The sequence below is a fragment of the Dipodomys spectabilis genome, unplaced genomic scaffold (assembly GCF_019054845.1).
Source record: "Dipodomys spectabilis isolate Male_0828 unplaced genomic scaffold, ASM1905484v1 ptg000102l, whole genome shotgun sequence".
NCBI classification, from domain to species: domain Eukaryota; kingdom Metazoa; phylum Chordata; class Mammalia; order Rodentia; family Heteromyidae; genus Dipodomys; species Dipodomys spectabilis.
The window spans coordinates 8,750,949-8,769,719 of NW_024870779.1; the positions used below are offsets into that span (position 1 = coordinate 8,750,949).

At 39.4% G+C, this 18,771-nt stretch overlaps 1 protein-coding gene across 2 annotated transcripts; it reads right to left on the reverse strand.

Annotated features, from left to right (window-relative positions):
* Nucleotides 1–2,651: 2,651 nt before the first annotated feature.
* Ogfrl1 (opioid growth factor receptor like 1) lies at nucleotides 2,652–18,557 on the reverse strand. Of its 2 annotated transcripts, none has more exons than XM_042687128.1 (7): nucleotides 18,174–18,557; nucleotides 12,908–12,994; nucleotides 12,679–12,760; nucleotides 9,401–9,479; nucleotides 9,238–9,304; nucleotides 8,901–9,046; nucleotides 2,652–3,530 (listed from the first exon to the last, which is right to left on the reverse strand). In XM_042687128.1, the coding sequence occupies exons 1-7, from the start codon at nucleotides 18,414–18,416 to the stop codon at nucleotides 2,876–2,878; spliced, it is 1,359 nt and encodes a 452-aa protein (XP_042543062.1). In that variant the 5' UTR covers nucleotides 18,417–18,557; the 3' UTR covers nucleotides 2,652–2,875. The 2 variants fall into 2 exon arrangements, with proteins under 2 accessions (XP_042543062.1, XP_042543063.1); XM_042687129.1 differs by having other exon boundaries at nucleotides 12,679–12,757; nucleotides 18,174–18,556.
* Between the last annotated feature and the right edge of the window lie 214 nt (nucleotides 18,558–18,771).

The window sequence follows — 18,771 nt, forward strand, 5'->3', positions numbered from 1 at the left end:
CTAAAATCTAACTTAAGTGAAATGTTTTCATTTCTAAAAGGGTTCTGATATACTACAAGTTCTATAGAATTCAGATTATATTCATTTACTTTAGTATCTGGTAACTGAGAAACAGTTTCAGTATCTGGTCACATATTTTTAAAATTAAATATCCAGAAAGTAGTCTGAAACATTATCATAGATACAAACTTGTCATGAAAGTTTGAATTGCATCAATCATATTCCTATAATTCAGCCTGATTTGAGAATCTACTGTCCCTCGACCATGTGAACACGTTTACTGAAATCTAAAAGGATATGCTACCACACACGCCAGTAACAGGTGCATGGTTCTTGCATGTAAAACAGACACTAAAATGTAAACCTAAGTTGTTACCTCAAAATCCTAATACTGCTAGGTACTGATGGCTCATGCCTGTAATCCAAAGCCAAGAACTAAGGATCATGGTTCAAAGCCAGCCCAAGCAGAATGCTCATGAGATTCTTATCTTTAATTAACCACCAAAAAGCCAGGATTGAAGCTGTAACTCAAATGGTAGAGCACCAGCTCTTAGCAAAAAAGCTAAAGGACAACCTGTAGGCTTTGAGTTCAAGCCCCAATACTGACACATGTGTGTGTGTGTGCCTGCGTGTGCACACACACACGCGCGCACACACACACACAGATTCTAACAAACAAAATTCTAGTATTTCACAAAACAGTCAAAAACACAAAATAATAATAAACTATTGGAACTAAAAATAATATTCTCTATCTACTTATGAGAGTAGGATACATAACTTGAATGCTACTAAGGTTCATATAAAAAAAATCAGTCTTCAGCAATTGAATATTTTGGTGTAAATTCTGAAGCAACTAAAAGAATTACTACCTGTATTACTATATGATATAATATAGGATATATTAAAAATTCTCTGGAGGGTAAAAGTGATTTCTTAAACAACTTTTTTTCCAAAAAGGTCAAGGCAAGTAGTTCATGTTTGCAATCTTAGCTACTCAGAAGGCCAAGATCTGAGGATCTCAGATTCACAGCCAGTTGGAACAGAAAATCTATGTCCAGTTAACTAGAAAAACAAACAAACAAAACCAAACAGAAATGGAAGTGTAGCTCCACGGCAGACAGAGTGCCAGCCTGGAGTGAAAAAGCCAAACAAGATTATAAGGCTCCAAGTTTATGCCCAGGAAAAAGTCAATTCTTTTCTAAAATGAAAATGTTTATTGTTTTATACTTGTATGAATGCTTTGGAAATTCTCATCACAGTGTTTCAGATTGGCTTCTGAGTTGTAATAGTAACTGGTAAAACTACTATAAGAAACAGAATTGTTTTTAATCAATGTTATATTATGGAACATCTTAAGTACTTACTAGATCTAAATATATGTAAACTGTTCTCAATTTCAACATGTGACTACTTAAAAGATGTGTAAACTATAGAAATGATTTAAAGAGACATTATGTACCAAGCAATATTAGTAACTTCATGATCCATATAATGCCAAGTTATTAATGGTTTAAGGGACTGCTGCTTAGTGGCAGTGCAAAGAACAAGCCTCTGAAAATAAGTAATTTCTTTTCTCTTATTTTAATTCCTCAGACATTTTCATTCACAACCAACCACCCAACTTACATGTAATTGCCATAAGAAGCCAAGTCCTCTTTTTCCTTTCTTTCTTCCTATCCTTCCTGTTCTTTCATTCTTTATTTTTGGACTTTTGCACCAAAATTGTTTTTAAGCACTTAAAATAGTTCTATTATTTTAAACACAGAAAATGCCTAAGATTGCACAATTAAAAAAAAAATCTCTCGTGCTAAGTAAGTGCAAAGCCCTGAGTTCAAACCACAATACCATCATTTTTTTAAAAAATGAGTCCAGATGCCACTGGCTCTTACTTATAATCCTAGCTACTTGGGAGGCTGAGATCAAGAGGATGACAGTTCAAGGTCAGATTGGGCAGAAAAGTCTGTGTGATTCCATTTTAACAGAAGAAATCTGTACACAATGGTAAGTGCCTATGTTCCTAGCAACTACAGGAAGCCTAAAAGTAGGTAGATCACAGCTCAGGTAGGAAAGGAAATCCTGTTCTAAAAATAACCAATGATACACAAGATTAGAAGCATGACTTAGTGGTAGTGTGCCAGCCTCACAAGTGTAAGGCCCTGAGTTCAAATCCCAAGCAACATCACCACAGAAAAAAAGTCATTTCTTCCACATAGTTATCAATATAGGAGATCCTACTAGTCCGTACTAGAAATGCAGACAGAAGCCAACAAAGATGGTGGCTGAAGGGGCTCAGGAAACGGGGAGAGGAAACAATAGGGCTGACCAACACCAGAGAGGCCAGACCTTCCCAAGGACATCCATTTCACTTATCAGAATCTACAAGTAAGCCCACTGAGGTGTTGGCATCACAGGATGCAAATTACTTTCTGAATACATTTGAGGTGACTAGACTGTCTCTTTTAGCTTCTGAACTAACCTCAATATCAGACAAAAGTATGACTATATAATGAAATGATACTCTTGATTTTCTTCACAGAGTAGACTGACATTTTTCAAAAGCATATTGGCTATATGACAGTACATGAGTATTTCTAAATACTGGAAAATAGTTTAAAATAGTTTAAAACTTGAAAACTTAAATCCTTAAAACCATTAGAGAATACATTCATTTTATTGGATCTGGTCTTAAAACTTCTTAAGTATCTTAATCTGTCATCCAAGATTTAAATAAAGACACAAAATACAACAAAAATCACAAACAGAAGGTGAATATTTGAAACATGACCTCCTCTCTGTTCTTTAGAATAAATTTTAGATAGTGCTTTCTCTATCCCCTTAACTTAAATGGGCCTGTCTGTGGTTTTCTAATGATTCACTGTACTAGTACCTCATCCTGGCTACTGGAATCTGTAGGATTGTCACAGTCTAGAATATGACTTTCGCCTTCTTCATCTTTTCCTGAAGGAGATCCATTTTCCTTTAATTCTGCAGAATTGGTGGCTATTTTCTCAGGCTGAGAATGTGAATTTTCAGCATTACTGTCCTTGTCTGTGTGTCCTGACTTGGCAGCTTCGTTGCTGGGTTCTGGGCTGGGCCTGTCTGTTTCTAGCCCTGGCTCTTTTTTTTCTTCCACTGTCTTGCTATTTAAATGAACAGCTGTGGAGGAATTTTTGGAGTCCTTGGATTTCTTGTGCATAGAACTTTGACTGTTTTGACTAGAGGCTAGAGGAGGAGGCATTTTCTGGGCTTTGCTTCCCTCTGATTGTTCTTTTCTAGGTGGTCCCCAGATAAAATTCTCTGAAGGCATATAATGTTTCTGGGCAAACCGCAGGAGCTTTCTTCTTTCTCTTCTGTCTCTAATTGTATAAACAAAATACTCCAGAGCACTTTGTTTAATATTGGGAATTGTATTTTCCACAAGAGCCTCATGAAGAATAAATTTTACTAGAGGAGATTTAAAACTTTCATATCCAAGCTCACCAAGGCTTTTAAGAATACGGGTGATTCTTAAATAGTTATGTTGGGACCTGGAAAAGAGAAGATTAAATAAAATGAGTGGAAGGAACTTAGGTAGAGGAAAAGCACACTACTAAAAAAAGACTTTTATAACTGGTGTCTTTTAAAAAAAGTCACATCAGATACTATTAAGAATAAATCAGATACTAAACTCTTATATATTAATGTAATGCTAATCTACATGGAAGTTAAATATTAATAATAAATTTGCATTTCTTCACTCCTTATATTAGAAAAAAGTATTTCCCCATGGATGTTGAGTTATAGTTAGTTTTCTAAACATATTGAGGATAGGTGGTCTGCATTGTACCTTCTCCAATAATCATAACGGTAACAAAAGAACAATAGGACTTCTAGGAAGAGCCAATAAGACTACATTAACATAACTTTTATTATACTATATTGTTATACTTGTTTAATTTTATGAGTAGATTTTGTTGGGAATCTTTTTCCATGAGTAATTTGTAAATTAAATTCTATTATGGACATATAGGTAAATGAACAAACTATGTGTAGGATTCGCAACATCCAAAGTGTCAGCATACATCTGGGGATCTTGTGCACAGATCCCCACTTGTGCACAGGTGGACCTTGTGTATGTGCAACCCTATCTGTATACAGTGCTCATCTCAGTAACAGCTGATGTAAATTGTAGCAAAAGGCACTGCAAAAGCTGATTTAAGCTGGGCATGCTGTAGTCCTAGATACACAGAAAACTGAGATCTTTAGGATCATAGTTTGAAGCTATCCCAGGTAGACTCTAGCTCCAAAATAACCAGGAAAAAGCCAGATAGTGGTATGGCTCAAGTGGTAGAATGCCTGCTTACCAAGCAGGAGGCTCTGAGTAAAAACCCTAGTAGCATAGAAGAAAAATAAAAGCTAATTTACAGAGCAAACCACTCTACTTGGCTAGAACAACTCTGACAAATAATGTACAACTGACTTAATAGCATACCTTAATAGTCGAGCATGACCCTGGAAATCAGTCCCATCCTAGAAAGCTAGCTCTATCATTGAGAAGCTATGTGAAATTATAATATCTACCCAAGTTCCAGTATCATCCATAAAATGAAAACAGTGGACAACAATTTACTGGACTGTTGAAATTCAAATGAATGATACATATGCATGAAAAATGAGATAGATGATATTTAAAATTATTATATTATAATCATCTAGGGATTTAGCATTGAGAACTACATATTTATAATGGTTCCAACTTAATAACCTAATTTTCTCCCACCTTGGCCATTTTTCTCTTTTGTTATTCTGTCAGGATAATATCAATCTTATTTCTTATGGCCTTGGTTCCAGAGATGCCTTTTCTCTTTATTTCCTCTTTATTTCAAAACTAAGACAATTATTGGAGTAATGCTTTCCAAATCAATTCTGCACAATTCACTAAATTCACTTCATCTTATTACACATGCCCAGCCAAATCCTAAAGGAATCCTCAGTTATACATATCAATCATGTGTTTGTCAATAGCCTAGGGATTTATTTTCCAATACTATCACACACACATAAGCACACACTCTGGTACTAGTGGTTGAACTCAGGCAGGATGCTATTCCTTAGCATTTTCACTAAAAGCTAGCAGTCTACCACTTGAGTCACAGCTCCACTTTCACCTTTTTGCTGGTTAATCGGAGATGAGTCTTACTGACTTTCCCAACTCTGCTGGCTTTGAACGGCTATCTTCAAGTCTCAGCCTCCTAAGTAGCTAGCTAGTAGCACCTGGCTAATCAGCCCCCACATTTTCACTTCCTAAAACCTGTGCTTTTATCTCATCTACTGAATTCTCTACAAGTATTGCACATACTGCCCTAGCTTCTAAAAGTGCTCACAGGTTTTACTTATAAGTAAGTATCAAATGACTTGGGAAGGATGGTAAAGGTGATGGTAAGTTCTTTGAGCTTTGGAAGGATAGTTCCATAGTTTTGTACCTTAGTGGTTTGTTATCACAAAACAAAAGTCTTATGGATTTGGACTAACCAAATACTGAGAAAGACAAGTCCAACATACTTTTTATTTTAATCATCTCCATCCTTCTGGAGTTTACCAAAAAATATCATCTTAAAGTTCACTCTGAAACCTCAAAGGTAAAATGTAACATTGGTGTGCTTTAGTTTTATAAATCTATAGTTTACTAGATTTTTTTTTTTTTGTGGGTGATGGGGCTTGAACTCGGTCTGGGCACTGTCCCTGTGCTCTTCAACTCAAGGTGAGCCCTCTACTGCTTGAGCTACAGTGCCACTTTCAGTTTTCTAGTGCTTTATTGGAGATAAGAGTCTCACAGACTTTCCTGCCCAGGCTGGCTTTGAACCGTGATCCTCAGATCTCAGCCTCCTGAGTAGTAGGATTATAGGCATGAGCCACCAGCGCCCGGCTGTTTACTAGATTTTTAAGACAATATAATTTGGGAAAAGTTATAATCATGTACCACTAATAGCAAAATTGACTTAGCTCTTAAGTTTATGGAAGTTTGTGTATTCAAAACAGTGGAAAAATTCTTAAGCAACCTCTACAAATATGAGAAAGAGGTATGGAAAGGTAGAAGAATGTTTGAGGAAAAGGAAAAAAATACAAATACTATATTTGCAGCCAGTTCAATTTCATATCATCAGTCTAAATTGAATGCATGGGTTAAAGAGAGGAGCTGGGATTCTAGACAGTGATGAAGGAAATAAATAGTGTTGATATTGTCAGAAGATGAGGACAGAATACACTAAAAACAAGAACCAGAAGACAGAAGTTACAAAATAAAAGCTACAAGGGATTCCCAGGTCTCTGAAATGGACCAGTCTTGAGCTATATTTGATAAGTTACCCGAGCTAATTACAAGTCAAATTGGATCTCCATCCTACTGGTTGGTCTCTACATTTTTACTTTTATGCCTGAAAATATTTCACTTCTTTTGGCATGGTCTCTTATTCCCCTAATGTTATTTCACTTCACTTAAGCTGGCAAAAATACGTTGAGTTCCCTGCTTACATTAAAAAGCTCAAGATACAGATTAAAGCATGTCTACGCTGTGACATTTAAGAATAAATCAGAAAAGAATCCAGCTGAAGAAGAAAATAGAGTAGACAAGTTCACATCATCCCACATAATTTTTTAACATCTAGTTAATAAAAAAAATTGGCAATTAAAGCAGAGGAGAAAAGATGTTTACTGGCAGACTCGAACATAGGCTGGAAAGGCAATGGAAGACACTGGCTGGTGGGGAGGGATAGGCAGAGGAGGAGGGGGCTGTTGGTTGCTCCCCTCTAGCCAGGAACTTATTTAATTAAAACCTACAGAAAAGGCTGCTTCTAGTTAATTATCACAGGTTCTGACAATTAAACCCCAAAGAGGATTTAAGCTGAAAACCATATTTCGTTCATGATTTATTCATTCAACAAAAATGTCTACTTATTTCAACCAAAAGGAACAAATTGAGGTGGAAGTCTAAACTGATAGAGGTGCTGTGAAGGCTTTTCCTAAGGTTTACTTTAACTATCCTTCATATGAACAGAGTTCTTCCAGAGAGAGAGAGAGAGAGATCATATGAACAGAGTTCTTCCAGAGAGAGAGAGAGAGAGAGAGAGAGAAAGGGGGGGAGAGGGAGAGGGAGAGGGACAGGAAGAGAGGGAGAGAGGGAGAGTGTGTGTGTGTGTTGGGGCTAAACTCAGAGCCTGGGTGCTGTGAAGGCTTTTCCTAAGGTTTATTTTAACCATCCTTCATATGAACAGAGTTCTTCCTTACACATACAGAGAGAGAGAGAGTGTGTGTGTGTGTGTGTGTGTGTGTGTGTGTGTGTGTGTGTGTGTGTGTGTGTGTGTGTGTGTGTGTGTGTGTGTGTGTGTGTGTGTGTGTGTTGGTGGTTAATTGGAGGTAAGAGTCTCATAGACATTTCTGTCTGGGAGGGCTTTCAAGCACTATCCTTAGATCTCAGCTTCCTAAATAGCTAAGATGATAGTCATCAGTCTAGTGCCTGGACATTCTTGACCAGAACTTTGGAAGTGTGATACAATGCTTAGAAAGTTTGTTTAGCAATGTAATTGGCATTTCTTAGTTAGAAGTACATATATTTTATGTGAATTATAAATGAATGAATCTTCTAGTTAGGATTGAAAAGATTTAATGCACATTAATTTTTTTATAGAACAAGTTACCATTTTAGTAGCATTGTTTATCACAGAGTAAAAAGAAAGCTAGACATTCATATTTATATGCATTTTACCAAAATAAGGCAAAAAGTCTGGAAAAATATCAGGGACTCAAACAGCTGATGCCAACATGGATGATTCTGGCCAAACAGAAAATGCTTATGTTAGCTTTAAATTCTTTTCTCTTAGTACTTGCCCAGCTCAGCTAATTATAATGTGCTGTAAAAAGTGCTTCAAAACTGTTGGTTTTGGAGTCTAGTACTCATAATCACCCTATAATTAAAAAGGAATCGAAAAAGCCAGTTCACGTATAAAGAAAATATTTTAAAAACTAAACTTTGGTTACAAGTACTAACGAAAGTTATAAATATCCAAGTAAAATATAGCTTTAAGAATCTAAATAATGGATCTGATCATATAAAACAATATTTATAGAAAGGAATTCCAGGAAATGGAAACAAGGTTTTTTTTCCTGTTTGTTGACTTATTTGTTCATTTATATATCTGGGGAGGGTGTGAAGGGGGTACAGAAATGGAGGGACAAAGGATGAACAAATGCAGCAGTGGTACACACTAGACACTATGTTGAAAATGAACTGTACAACTTGTGGGTGGGGATGGAAGGAAAAACTGGGAGAGCAAAGGAAGGGGTAACATTGCCTAAAAAAAATGAACTCATTACCTGACTTATGAAACAGTAACCCCTTGTATACCACTTTTATAATAACAATAAAAATGATGTACAAAATCCAAATAAACTGTATTTTTTTCTTTATAGGTCTTAGGATTTATTAGCCCAAAATGTGTTTTTTTTTTTTTTATCTCAATGAAGAGAATGACAATTTCCCTTGTTTTAGTATGGGCATGTCTTACTTTTACGGAATGATTTTTTACCCCAAGCAGCCTTGTTGACGGGATAGGAAAAACTGTAAATAGGCAGTCACCATAAATTCTGAGAAATATGGCTCTGAGACAGAGGCCATACATAACTGTGGCAAACAATTTGAGGAAGAAACAGCTTTGAAGTTGAATATCAGATTTTTCTACCTATATTTCCTTTTTTTTTAGCTATTGTTTTGTTTGGTTTTTGGATGTAGAACAGATGATAAAATGCCCTTGAGACTGGCTTGTAAACCCAAATCCCTGGGTCCAAAAGCCAGCTGTACCTATTTCCTGTAGAGAACTCTGACCAATGGAAGATGACTGATTCATGCCCAGAGCTTCACTTACTCATTCAAATGTTGAAATCTTTCCTGCCAATTAACAGCCCGAGCAACATTTCCAGTTTTATCAATCAATTTTATGCCAAAAAATTCTAACATCATTTTGTAAGCCAGAAGGAATCTTCGAATTGCTTCTTTTGTTTTTTTGAATTCCTGAGTATGAAAATAAACAGAAACAGAAAAAGCCCACTGAGATTATTAGTAGTTACCAGGACAATAAGATGATAATATTATTTGACCATTTTATTCAAGATGCATTGTATTCATAAACTGACATATCATATTGAAAGCTCCTAAGGATTTAAAAAATGATAAAATGAATAAATGAAATGAGCTTACACTACCTCAATTTCATATGTAGTTAATTCTTTAGCATAAAAGTTCAAGCCTTGTTCTCTCAGGGGGAAAAGCCTGTTTATTAAAAAAATAAAAATTCTCTATTAACATTGTCTAGAAAACACACACAATAAACAGGGCACAGTTCCAGAAAGAGAACGTACAACTGACCATTGAATGTAAGTGTGGTTGCGCTCCAGTTTATCATAATCTCCTTTCCACTTACTTAGAACTTCTTCAATGTAAACACCTAAAGAGAGAATATTCAGAAAGTGAAACAACGTCATAGAAACATTTTCACATTTGAAACCCAAATTTTACCTCAAAACTTAAAAAAGAATTGAAATTGTGCATATGAATAATGTTCTTAAAAGATGAATACACCATGGCATATACTCATGGTCCGTCATGGGGCTTGAACCCTGGGCCTGGGCACTGTCCCTGAGCTCTTCAGCTCAAGATGAGCGCTCTACTACTTGAGCCACAGTGCTACTTCTGCATATACTTGTTATGTAATAAACCTAATTAAAAAATAAGTTGGGCGCCAGTGGCTCACACCTGTAATCCTAGATATTCAGGAGGCTGAGATCTAAGGATTGTGGTTCAAAGCCAGCCCGGGCAAGGAAAGTCCATGAGACTCTTCTCTCCAATTAACCACCAGAAACCCAAAAGTGGTGCTGTGGCTCAAGTGATAGAGCACTTGCCTTGGGACAGCACCCAGGCCCAGAGTTCAGGCCCTACCACCGACAGAAAAAAATAATAAGTGCCACATCAAATCACAGAATATTCCATTGGTCAATGTACTTCAAAACACAAGTGGGCAAACCATGGCTTGCCAGCTATTTTGTAAAGTTTTATTGGAACTCAGCCATTCACATGCACATATGTATTGTCAGTGGCTGCTTTTTACTACAAGAGCAGAGTTGGATAGTTGCAATAATAATTGTTATGCAAAAATATTAACTATTTACTCTCTGCCCATGTATAGAACTTGGCACATGAATGCTTGCACTTGAATGTGTATGTCTACTAGTATGGTACTAAGGCTTGAACTTAGGGCCTCATGCTCTTTCTCACGGCTGGCACTCTACCACTTGAACAGCACTTCTATCCTCTCTGCTCATACAAAGAGAAACTATTCCAAGCAGTATGTGGGTGTTGTAGATACCAGAGAGAAAAGGTGTGAGCTGGTATCATTCATATAACACCTTAGAGTAACATTTTATGTGACATTATCTAAAATATTTGACTCTTACCAAGCTCATATGATTTTAAAATAGATCCTTTAATAAAGAATATAAAAATATAATGTATTGCTTGACCTTAGTATTGTAATTACTTCAAAAATAAATTCATTGTCAAGAGCCAGTAGCTCATTCCTGTAATCCTATCTATTAGAGAGGTTGAGATCTGAGGATCACAGTTCAAAACCAGCCTAGCAGGAGGTTGGTAATTAACCACCAAAAAGCTGAAAGTAACTCTATGGCTCAAGTAGTAGAGAACTAGATTTGAATGAAAAAGCTGAGTGACAGTGCCCAAGTCCTGAGTTCAAGCCTCAGGACTGATACAATTAATTAATTAATTAATTCACTACTAGAAACACAAAAAATATATTAAATATCATCATAAATTCATGTTTAACATTTTTAATACATGCAGGCATTCCTTTAGCTAGATTTTATGAAATTTAAATCAGTTAGATGAATGCTCTATTGCTACATTTCTTCAAAAGATTTTTTTTACCTCCAAGTTAAAAAAAAAATCCAGCAATTTAATTAACATATTTCCACTGGTTAACAAAATGTGTACTTCTACCTAGTCACAGTGGTACACACTTATGATCTTAGCTATTCAGGAGACTGAGATCTTAGAATCATGATTTGAAGCCAGCCAGGGTAGAAAAGTTCCTAAGAAGCTTATGTCTAATTACCCATCAAAAGAAAGCTGGAAGTGGAGCTGTGGGTCAATAGCCTTGAGTCAAAAAGCTCAGAGACAGCTCCTAGGCCCTTGGATCAAGCCTCAGTATCATACTCTCTTATTTCTCCATTTCTTTCTCTCTCTCTCTCTCTCTCTCTCACACACACACACACATACATACACGAGTAAATATAACAGTTCACTTTTGTGCTTCCCTCTAAATCGGGGCAGAATTTTGTGATAGTTCAACATTATAGATTTGACATTTCAGCAAGATTATTAAGTCCAACTGGTACATTTCTAGGGCTACATAGTATGTTGGGATTTCCTCTTCCCATTGCTCCTTCCAGTTCTTACTACTGCTCCTTCCAGTTTATTAGCCAAAGAATGCTAGCTCTTACAATCTATGGCCCTCATTCCCTGACTCACATGGATGTAAATTTGCCTCTATGTTTATTGAGAGGAAGAGGAAAAATAAAAAACACCTGGTCAAATGACACAGAAAACTGCAGCATCAGCTTTGCTGGTTTGACCTGGAAAGAATTAGGATGCCCACCATGAACCCCAGACAGTGTTCTGCACCAATATGTGATTTTTGAGGTAAGATTCCCACAATACCTGCCCCCTCTCACTGCACATTAGAAAAGATCCTATGAGGGAAATTACAGAGTTTTGAGAGACATATTTGGATGGCAAAACAAATCTACTGTGTCCTCTTCCCACAGTCCTTAAACACTCAGGGGGAACGAGTACAGCTTGCTAAACCCTACTTTTTTATTTGTTGTTTGTTTTTGTGCCAGTACTGGGTCTTGAACTCAGGGCCTCTTACTCTTGTGTGGCATTTTTGCTTGAGGCTGGCACTATAAAACTTGACCTATACCTCCACTTCTGCTTTTTGCTGGTTAATTGAAGACAGGAATTTCTGTCTGTGCTGCCTTTGAACCAAGATCCTCAGATCTCAGCATTCTGAACAGCTAGTATTACAGACTTAAGCCCTAATTCTTGAAAGTAACAGGAAAAACAATTCCAAATTCACATAACACTTTCATTCACATTCTAAATAATTTCTAGGCATCACATACTAGAAAACACAGTGGACCTTGGGACCTGGATCCAAGGCTACATTTCAATGAGTGCTCTGCAAGCCAGTCATTCAGGATTTAAATCCCAATGAGCTCATCTTTAAATGAGATACTAGAGTACTATCTTCTCTAAAGTCCTTTATAATCTAAAATTTTATACTTGTATAAATTCCCTTTCTTCTCTGTGCTCTCTCTCTTATACACACACAAATTGTCCCTCCTACCCTCAGGTTGTGGTATATGAGTAGTAGGAAAATATCACTAATCAACCATTTCTCTAGAATTTATCACATGAATATCCCCAATTCCAGAGCCTATCACTCTGGGGACACACTGGACCAAATGGTAGTCTAATGAACAAATGCAGTATGAATGTACATGGAAGAGACAAAAAAGTACTCGTGTATGTCATTATATAAAGTTTGCTTTTTATCAACATAGATTACTCACCATCTGGTTTAAATGGAATTTTATTCTTATAAAAACGAAGATTGCTCAAGTCATTTTGATAGCGGATATCTTTGAAGTTCTGCTAAAGAAAAAAATAAATAAATCTCTAATATACACAAATATTTACTTGAAAAAAAGTCAGGTTTTTCCCTGGGCACCATAAAATTAGTAAGACAGAAGGAAAAGGTTTTATAATTAAAAAAAAACAAACAGCATTCTGAACTCTTACTGGGTACTGATGTCGGTATTTATACAAATCTCTCGCAGCATAAAAACTTCTCTTTGGTTTGGCGGTCCCTTCTGTGGAATCGCCAGCCTAGAATAAAAAATGAAACTCTTGTTTACATGCAGAATTTTTCTGAGAATTTCCAGAACAAGCCTAAAATAATGAATATCCATAAGGAAACCTCAAATAATTGTCATCCTGTCAAGATCAATGGAAATATTATAAAGGTCTTTTCAACAATGTTACACTGCAACAGATGCTGGCATTCTATTTCTCTCATTTGCACCAAAAACTTTGGTCTTCAAGTATGTTAGTGAATAATCAACTTTACTGTTACCAAATGCCTTTCGATATCCATCAAAACTAGAACATAAAATGAATTCAAAAGACATTTTACCAGGTGTTAAACATGGGTCCTTTAGAATACCTTAAAGCTGAGCACTGGTGGCTGACATCTGAAATCCTAGCTACCTGGAACCTGAGATCTCTTTCAGTTCAATGCTAGTCTGGGTAGAAAAGACTTATCTCCAATTAGCCAGCAAAGGCTGGAATGGAGGTGGTAGTAGAGTGCCTTAAGTGAATAAAGCTTAGCGAGAGCACAAGCCCTAAGTTCAAGCCAGAATAGCAGCACACACAGACACACAGAATATTTTATGTGATACTAAACACTGTTTAGATGACAAATTAATTTCTATAAAGGTAGGTGTGATCAAAGTTACATTTAGCTGCACTTGGAATTCAAAGAATATTTATGAAGGAAAAAGAGGATTTTAAAACAAATAGCCAGGCCCCAGTGGCTCACGCCAATACTCCTAGCTACTCAGGAGGCTGCCATCTCAGGATATTGGTTCAAAGGCACCCTGGACAGGAATGTCTGTGAGATTCTTAGCTCAAATTAACTACAGACACACCCATTTAACCCCCCCCCCCCCCCCCCGCCCTGGCACAGCCAGAAATGGATCTGTGGCTTAAGTGGTACAGCACTAGACTTGAGCACAAAAACTCAGGAGCAGTACTTAGGCTTTGAGTTCAAGTCCCAGGACCAAAAAAAAACCAAACAACCTAAATAACTTTCTAAAAGAAAGAATACTCATTTATCCATTCAATGATGATATAAAGTGATATAAATCAACAATTTAAAATACATGGAATCAACATCAGATTGACATAATTTAAATGTGTATATAAAATGTGTATATATTCACATATGTATATATATAGTACATGTTTAAATATATGTATGGCTGGGTACTGATGCTCATGCCTGTAATCCTAGCTACTCTGAGGATCACGGTTCAAAGCCAATCTGGGCAGGAAAGTCCGTGAGACTCTTATCTCCAATTAAGCACCAGGAAACTGAAAGTGGGGCTGTGGCTAAAGCTGTAGAGTGCTTGCCTTGAGCTGAAGAGCTCAGCGACAGCACCCAGGCCCAGAGTTCAAGCACCATGACCACCACCACCAACAACAAATGAAGCTGGGTGCCAGTGGCTCACACTTGTAATCCTAGCTACTCAGTAGGTTGAGATCTGAGGATCACGGTTCAAAGCCAGCCTGGGCAGGAAAGTCCGTGAGACTCTTATCTCCAAAAAACCACCAGAAAACTGGAAATGGCGCTGTGGCTCAAGTGGTAGAGTGCTCGCCTTGAGCTGAAGCACTCAAGGACAGCTCTCAGGCCCTGAGTTCAAGCCCCACAATGACAAAAAACAAAACAACAAATATATTTGTATATGTACATTGATATGTGTGTACATATATGTATTCATATACACACATAAAGCAATAGAAAGTTTTCACATGGAATCAACATCAGATTGACATAATTTAAATGTGATCGTTTACTAGCACTGTTTATATCCTAAGCCAAATTCCCACCACCATGATGTCATTTTTTTGGATACAAAGTCAATATAACTAATAACTGTAGTCTTATCATGCATTATAAAGTGTCTTGTGTCCAGTGCCAAGCAGGACAATGAGACTGGTGAGCATGCTAAGACAACACTATTTAGACTGTGTTATTCATTAAGATATTTGCCCTGAATCTTGTATCATCTTCTACCCTTTATCTGTGTTGACAGACTGGCATCTTTGAAGCAATTTTTACACATTTTGGCAGTGGTATGATTCTCACTCTTACTCCAAGTACAGAGATATTACTTTAGCACCAAATCCTCCAATGCTTAACATTAGTTACTCCGTCATGTTACATAAGCAAGCAAACACTTCAGTTCTGGCCCTTGCCACGCGTTTCAAAATAGCTCTGCCTAGCAAGTCTCTGAATCTATTTAGTGTGAGCTACAACTATATGAATCATCGACCTCCATTTATGTAGAAATGCACTTTCCCATTTACAAAGCACTTACATGTATACTGTTTCACTTGATTCATACAACACATTTATTATTCGTGTTTCCATCTCAGAAACAAGGTAACAGAAGCTTAGAGAAGCTGAACAAGATTGAGAGCCTAATGCCAGCACAATAATTAGCCAGCTTCTGAGCCCAACTAGTTCAGTATGAATCCATTTTAGTCCTGGTAACAGTGACAGATATATAGAAACCTTGGTTTCCATAGGTCAGGATCAATAGTCCAAAACAGATTTAAGACATTAAAATGAATCTAAATTCTGCTAGTTAGTGTTTGTGAGGCCTTATGCAGTACCTGAATTTTGGTTTTCTTGCTGTGAAATGGAGATGTGGACTTCCACCTTTCCCTGTTTCCAGGGAATAACTGTATGTTCTAACCTCCAAACTTAGCAACCTACTACCACCTATCCTTGCTACTTCAACTTATCATTATTATTTTCTTTTAACTCTATCTTGATCTCCTTCATCTGTTCAGGAAAGCATTTTGTTGCTTAAAATACCATTCTTGTTCTATGAGTCACCAGAATTTCCATTTACTGAGCCTTAGCAAACAAATACATAGTGGTAAATTCAGTCTTAAAGTAAGTATATATCTGCCTTGGCCCAAAGTCCACCCCAGTTTTAAATCTGTATCTCTGCTCTTTGTTATAGTAAACTATCACCAAGGAATTGCTCATTCTTCCTCTCTCCCCTTTTCCCATGATCCATCAAAGTAAGGTTCTGGTCAAAGCATTCCAGGCTCATAGGAGGATGAGCAACAAATCTCCATCTCAACAATCACATCTCAATGTTCCTCTCAGGTAACCTCCCAAAAATAAAGGGCCACTTAGGGCCTCTTTGCTGAGACATGGTTACAGTTTGGCTTTCAGAATACCACACTCTTCTGGTTTGCTTCTTGACTCATTGGTGGTTAAGTCTCTATTTCTGGCTCCTCCTCTTCACACCATCTGAACAGAGGAGTGACCAGTACTTAATTCCCATTCATGACCTCTCATGACCGCTTATCTTCCCTGGACATTAAATAAAATGGATCTTAAAGCTGACAATTCCAGTCTTGGATTACACCTCTATTTATAGACATCATCAACTACTCAACAATCCTACTTGGATGGCAAACAGGATTTAATCTCTAAAGCTGCTCCCTACACATCCTCAAGTCAATAAACGGTATCATCACTGGCCTGTTATTCAATGGGATGAGGATCACAGAAGATCGGAAACACACTTTAAATGCAGCTCCAGTAATACTTGCAAATGGATTCTAAGGAGTTCAGAACCAATGAGAATAATAGTGAAAACATAGAATCAGCCGGGCTCCTGCTGCTCATACCTGTAAATTCTAGATATACCAGAGGCTGAGGTCTAAGGATCGTAACTCAAAGCCAACCTGGGCAGAAAAATGAGACTTATCTGCAATTTACCAACAAATAGCCAGAAGCAAAGTTATGGCTCAAGCTACAGAGCACTAGCCAAAGCAAAAAAGATAAGGGACAGTGCCCAGGGCCTGAATTCAAGCCCAAGTACACTTACCTGAGTAAGTGTGTGCATGCATGTGCAGACACACACACACATACAATAAAATCAAAAAGTATATCTGTTTAGAAGTTATATGGTGATACTAACATAAATAGCCATTAAAGAGGAGTGGGAGATAGACACTGTTTACTAAGGTTGTAATTAACTGAAACTGTAATGATAAATGAATAAATGAAACATGAATTGAAACATGTTTGTTGTATGCTGGTGCTTTCTGAGATCACAAACTTGCTTCAAAGATTAGTGAATTAGAAGAACGTAAGGGAAAACACTGAAGATAGCATGTAATACTTTTTTATGGTGAATTTAGCAGTACAACAGTGAGACCATAGCAAAGCAGAGGACAAGAGGCCATAGGAGTTTTCAAGACTCCAACAGGCCCCAGGCTGTGACTTTGGTGACAGACATACTTGATTTGTGAATGGACTTTAGGATCAATAGGATTTCATTAGATTCATTTCTTTCCCTTTAGGACCTGAGCAAGTTTCTTTCTCCAAAGCCTTGGCTTTCTCTAAAATGGAGATTAAAAACAAAAAAAACCTTCACCCTAAACTGCAGTTCATTTTAACAGCATGCTTAGCCAGGGCCTGTAGTGAGACTTTATGGTTCCTGAGCAGAGGGATTATCTCAGCATGCGCTGGAATATGTGGGGGGTTTCCCTAAAACCCGAGGCCACACTGTACGTCGCTCTTCCCCAACTCGAGCCCCCATAACTGATAGAGATGGCCTTATGCAAATGCCCAAATGGGAAATCCTGGGCAGTCTTCAGGGCAGGGCTAGATCGGTCTTCCTTTTTTAAAGTTTCTGGTTATTTTTCAGTCCCTCCGAGAGGCAGGGTGGCCATCTATTTCTGCTAACCTCCCTTCCAAACTGTGTGGGTCAGATGTTTGAATCAACAAGTCTTCCGGATGAAAAGAGACTTTTGAAGAACGAGCTGGCTGGAAGGCCTCACTTGGGTGGGGGTGGGGCTCGTGGCTTGGTAACTTTGGACGGGGCCCGTCTCCCACACTTTTCACGGATGGAGGCTCGCCCTGGGAGAGACCGCGAGCTGCTCGGCAACCGCAGGGCGGGCTTATTCCGAATAGACAGATTTTTGGTTAAACTGCGAACCCCACTCAGGCGAGTTCTTGCAATGCCCTATTTTTAGACCGCTTCCTCCCACCCTTCTTTGCACCCGCCAGCTGCGCTGCAGAGGCAACGCAAACACCTATTCGCGTGGGATTCGGCCTCGAGGGACTTCGTTCGGCGTTCGCCGCCAGGCCCCAGGCCGGCCCCCGCCGGCCCCCGCGGGGTCGGCCCCGCACCCGTCCGGCACCCCGCCCTCCGCACAGCCCCGACCCGCCCGAGGCCCCCGCGGGGTCGCGTACCTGCTCGGCGCCCGCCGGCTCGGCGTCCTGGGCGCGCGCGGGGCTGGCGCGGGGCCGCCCGCCGGCTCGCTCCGGAGACTGTGCGGGCGGCTCCGGCTCGGGCTCCGGGCCCTCGTCGCCGCCTCCACCCGGCCCCGGCTCTTCGGGCTCGGACTCCGGCTCCGAGTCCGTCTGCCAGGTGGAGTCACAGTCCTCCACGGTGGTGGGCTCGCGGAAGCTGACCCCGCCGAGCAGGTTGCCCATTGAAGAGGCTGCGGGGCGCGGGCTGCGGGGCTGCAGCAGGCGCTAGGGCCCGGGCATGGCCGTGCGGCCGGGGCGCAAGGCGACGCCTCCCGCGCCCGCCCGCCCGCCGGGTTGGGGCTCACTCAGCGCCGGGCGCCTCCGCCGGGCACTCTGGCGGGGAGGAGCCCGCCGCCCCGGGACCGCCGCCGCACGCGCGCCCACCCGCCCATCAGGCTCCGTCCCCCCTCCCCGCGCCGAGCCAGGCCCGCCCAAGTCTCCGGGGAGCGCGCCCCGCCCCGCCCCCAGGACGGGCGCCCGCACCCCAGGCACCCCGGGACGCGCCTGGCTGGCAGTGGCCCCGGGCAGACCGGCCTTC